The sequence below is a fragment of the Pieris rapae genome, chromosome 8 (assembly GCF_905147795.1).
Source record: "Pieris rapae chromosome 8, ilPieRapa1.1, whole genome shotgun sequence".
NCBI lineage: Eukaryota > Metazoa > Arthropoda > Insecta > Lepidoptera > Pieridae > Pieris > Pieris rapae.
In genome coordinates, this window is record NC_059516.1 from 9,411,341 (window position 1) to 9,416,041 (window position 4,701).

The 4,701-nt window shown below is 36.1% G+C and overlaps 1 protein-coding gene across 1 annotated transcript; it reads right to left on the bottom strand.

Annotated features, from left to right (window-relative positions):
* Positions 1–1,729: 1,729 nt before the first annotated feature.
* On the bottom strand, positions 1,730–4,322 carry LOC110998761. The gene is made up of 3 exons (XM_022267544.2): positions 4,091–4,322; positions 3,344–3,450; positions 1,730–2,708 (listed from the first exon to the last, which is right to left on the bottom strand). The coding sequence occupies exons 1-3, from the start codon at positions 4,316–4,318 to the stop codon at positions 2,627–2,629; spliced, it is 417 nt and encodes a 138-aa protein (XP_022123236.2). The 5' UTR covers positions 4,319–4,322; the 3' UTR covers positions 1,730–2,626.
* Positions 4,323–4,701: the final 379 nt, after the last annotated feature.

Consider the following 4,701-nt stretch of genomic DNA (forward strand, 5'->3'; position numbering starts at 1 on the left):
TTCTTTCAGCTTCCCGTTTCTTTTTTAACATTTCTTCTCTACTTCGGGGCGTCTTTGCCTGAAATTCTGTAAGAATTGGTTATTTTCAATACCATATATTTGAATTGTAGTTCTTCATTATAATATCCTTCGAAATGGGTAGGAAGTATAAAAATAAGCAGAAAAAGGTGACAGTTATTACATCTGGTAATCTATTTGAAATATTTTATACCGCCACGCCGTTTAGTTAAAAGGCTAGGCTTTTAATTGAACGACTAATTTGGTTAGCTGGCTGCGATGGATAACGCTACCGTTTTGTTTAAAGGCTAGGCTGTTAATTAAACGGCAAATTAAGTTAGTTTGCTGCGACATCTCCCATGGACATTGAATGCCAAAGAGTCGCGACGTCTCGTGCGTGTCTTGCCGACCATTTAAGAAGTGGTAGGTTTGTTGAAAAACTTTTTATGAAACGGCATCTTTATTTCTTCAATATCATAGCCTAGGTACATATTTACAATAATATTCATGAAAAATATTCATTTGCATATATGTAATTGTACAAAAAATAATTGCGTGAGTAAAAAAATGTACTATTCTGCGCACAAAATGTTTAGTTTAATACGGGTAGTTTTACGTATTCAGCCTAGACGTCCGTTGATGGAAATCAGCTTTGGAGCTCAGAACAACTCCTACGTAGCTAATTTCTTAGACACAAGTATATATATTATATAACAGTGATATATTAATGTATAATTACTTAACATGCCTCAGTTACCTTAATGGTTGTGAATTAATTAACTCTTATCAATTCAATTGCGTGAGGAATTAATTCTCATCTAAATTCAGTGCGCATCGATCGCTTTCCTTCCAATTGGCGGTAAGCAAAAAAGTGTTAAGTGTCTTCAATCTTAATTGCGTATTTATTTGAAATCCGATATCCAGCCGGATACCCGACTCTCATCCGGTATTCGGTCGGTTTAAAAATTCGAACCGGATATGCCGGTTACAGTATACCGAATATCCGAACTCTAATTAAGATTATCACTACGTAATACTTGTAGTACTTGGCCAAAATATAAAGCATTACAGCATAATAATAACATCATCTTTTAACACATATTTGGGCCGAGGATGAGTGTGACTTCGGCATTCCTTAGAAATCAGCAGGTCCTTTGTAATATGAAGATATGCCTTACATTTCGAACAACTTGTTTTAGAACATATATAGCGTTGGGTGTGGTTTTGGAGATCTGCCTTTTTGCAAAACGTGTAACCATTGTGAACAAGCAATACCGCCCCGTTCATCTTCCTGTAAAATCTCACTGCAAAAAATACAATGTTATTACTTACTATAAAAAAAATGTTTATTATAGAACACAAGATAGATAGGTATCACTTATTCCACGTCATTAAATTTGAAGCTCTAGGCATCCCATCGGCAAAGAAGGGTGTAGGACGGGAGAAAAAGCCGGCGTAAAAAACTCTCGGTACTCTTTTAAAAAAGCATTAAACAAAGCTTCTATAAAGTTAATTAATTTAGAAAGAAATTAAGAGTTTCTGAATAAGTTTTAATATATTTTCTTCTTCTTAAACTCGATATTTTGAAGCCAGTTTTCCATCTATCAATCTCTGCAACAGTCTTTATTTATTTATTAAAATATTTCTAGCTCACCTTGCCTGTAACAATCTTTGTTGTCCCTTTGGTGATATATTTTCAGTAGGAAGAACTTTGTTGTTAAAACTAGGTCAAGTTGCAGGAACAGAAACACAAGTAATTTAGATATATTGTAATTTATTGGTTAAAAAGTATCCTTTATTTCTTATTAAATGTGATTGACGTTTTTCACAAATTTTCAAATATGATTCACGTAGCCGTTGATAGTACCTCTAAACGTAGAACTATTCAGTTGCTACACGCACTAATATGGGGATAGAAGACAAATTAAAGTCATTTAAAGATAAATTATATAATAATAGAAAAAACTACTCACTCAAGTTACACTTGGTTTTTAAGTTTAAAAAATATATATGTATAACCAAAATCAATACGATTATACGAAACGCTAATCATATATACGTTAAATCAGAACCAGAGCGAGCTTTTCAACTATACAGCTACGAATACACCTGCGATGTTTCTTTGATAGATGGACTCTAAGAGCGCGGCCACACGATGTAGTAACGGTGCGGTTCTGTGCCGCAACATCATCCTCATCATCATCATCATTGTACATACAAATTGCTATACCATGTCACACTACGCTTTGCGCCGCCTCGCGGCATGCACCGCAAGCGAGCCGGAATTGTGACCTGCGAGACGAAGCGGGTAGAGGTAAAATATATTGCCACACCGCAACGCGTCGCCCGTATGGTACCGTTATTTAAATATTGGTGCGGCACCGTTACCGCATACTGTGGCTTTAGCCTTTTTCAATAAAAACTTCATTAAGGCACGCGTATACAGTTAGGAGGTAGAAAAATATATTTGCACAATTAAAAGAAAATAATAAGACCGTCCTTTATAACATAGTTCGGCGGGTCATGGTTGTGATGACCCCATTCCCTGGCAACATGTAGATCCTTTGTAGTATGAATATACGCCTTGCAATTTAACCTTGTTTTAGAGCAAATAAATCGCTGGTTATGATTAGTGAGCAGTTCTCTTTTGTAGTACGTATAGCCATTGTATAGCAGAACCTTTCTCCCGCCAGACTTTACATAGAATCGTGCTGTAAAGTTTTAAATAATACACTCATTAAATTTATTATAATCTTATATATATATACTATTAGGACTATGATACCACAGAACAGACATTGTTTTCACAGTTGGGAAAGAGAACGCACGAGTGCGGGAAAGGCAAAGAAAAAGCACGAGTAATATGCCACTTTTTGAGCAACTGCATTAAAATATACTATTTCAAGTTAGGAGTTTAATTCATTAGTTATACCAATTTTATACAAAATAAAACAAATACATCAGTGACGCTTCAATATTTTTAATCAGGGCCTCAGATGGTTTCAGTCTAATAGTCAAATTTTGGATCTAAGGAAAGCCGGTTTTCTCAAGACATTTTCCTTCACCGTTCGAGCGATATACATGCGCACAACTAAATTTCATTGGTGCACAGATGGGGTTCGAACCTCGACCTCATAGTTGAGAGTTGCACGCTAAAGCTTTTTGCTAACTAAGAAAACACATCACATAACATAATAATAGTATTTAAAGATTTTGAGCTAAAATATCAAAGAATTACAATCAAATCGTTTTTGATAATAATCTTGGGCGGATCGTGAGTGTGATTTAGACACATTTTTGATATTTTGAAGTCGTTAGTTACATGAAGGTAGGCGTTACACCTCACCTTTGAACATGGATAACGGAATCCATCGCACAGCTTTCCGTGTTTGTAAAACGTATTACCGCCATACAAGAGAACAATCTTTCCGTTGTATTTCTTATAAAAGCATGCTGAAACAAAATCAAAATATATATAACAGAATAGAAATATTTTTTATAAGAGTAAGAGTAGAAAAAGTATGTAGAAGAACGGCAGAAGGCTCACTTGATGTAATGTGTGTGTTGCTGGCCTTTTAAGAATTAGTACGCTCTTTTATTGAAGGACCCTAGAGCGTCGCCGGCCTTTGAGAATGGGTAGGTACGCTCTTTTACTTAAGGAATGGGTACGCTCATTTCTTGAAGGACCCTAAATCGAATGAGTTCGGAAATACATCAGTGTTCAGCTGGTTCTATATAGTGGTGATGCGTGGCAATGTGAGTGACATTACCAGACGGCTCGCAAGTGCGTCGCCGGCCTTTGAGAATGGGTAGGTACGCTCTTTTATAAAAAGCATGGGTACGCTCAATTCTTGAAGGACCTTAAATCGAATTTCGAAAAGGTTCCACGTAGTGGTGGTGGGTGGCAATGTAAGTGACATTGCCCTGTAGTTTAAGATTCCACGAGTTCCATCTTTCAAGGGCCCAATATTATCTGGAATCGATGCTGCAACCCTTTCTACGTCTGTCACCATAAACAGTTTAATTTTGTCGGCATCTCGAAATGGAAAGAATTGAAACACATCCGCAATATAGTTTATTGGCGATTGAGTACCTCTTCAAGCATTTTTTTCATCATCCTTCTTCTTTTATTTCTTTCTTGCCATATTCGCTTTTTCATTTGGTGTTCTTGTATGCTCATGTCAGCCACTAGCTTCTTACGAGCATGGTACCTTTCTAAATTCTTTCGCTTCGTTTCCGCTACCTTCTCAGGGAATTTTTTTAGTTTCTCCCTATAACGCCGCTGTTTTTCTGCTGGTGTTAACATACTCTTTTTCGCCATAAAGATATCTGGAATTAGGAAATAAGTTAACATACGAGTAGATAGAAAAATATATGTAATACTTTCCGTAGTAATGAGTACCATAATTACTAGTGAACTTTTTCAGTATTTCTCGTATTTAGCATAAATAAAACATAAGAATATCGTTTGTTTGGCAATTCCATCACGTCACATCACTTTACCACTCTGTCGCAATAAACATGTTGTCACGTGGCATAGGGGTAAACATTGCAAAGAATATATCATTTACACGTTGACAGTAAAATATTAGACAGCAAAAGGTAACAATAATAATTATATTTTGAATCAATTACGTGACAAAGCAGAAGACGAATAAACACACGCATCTCCTGGCGCAGCATTCGATTGACGTTTTTTGTTTC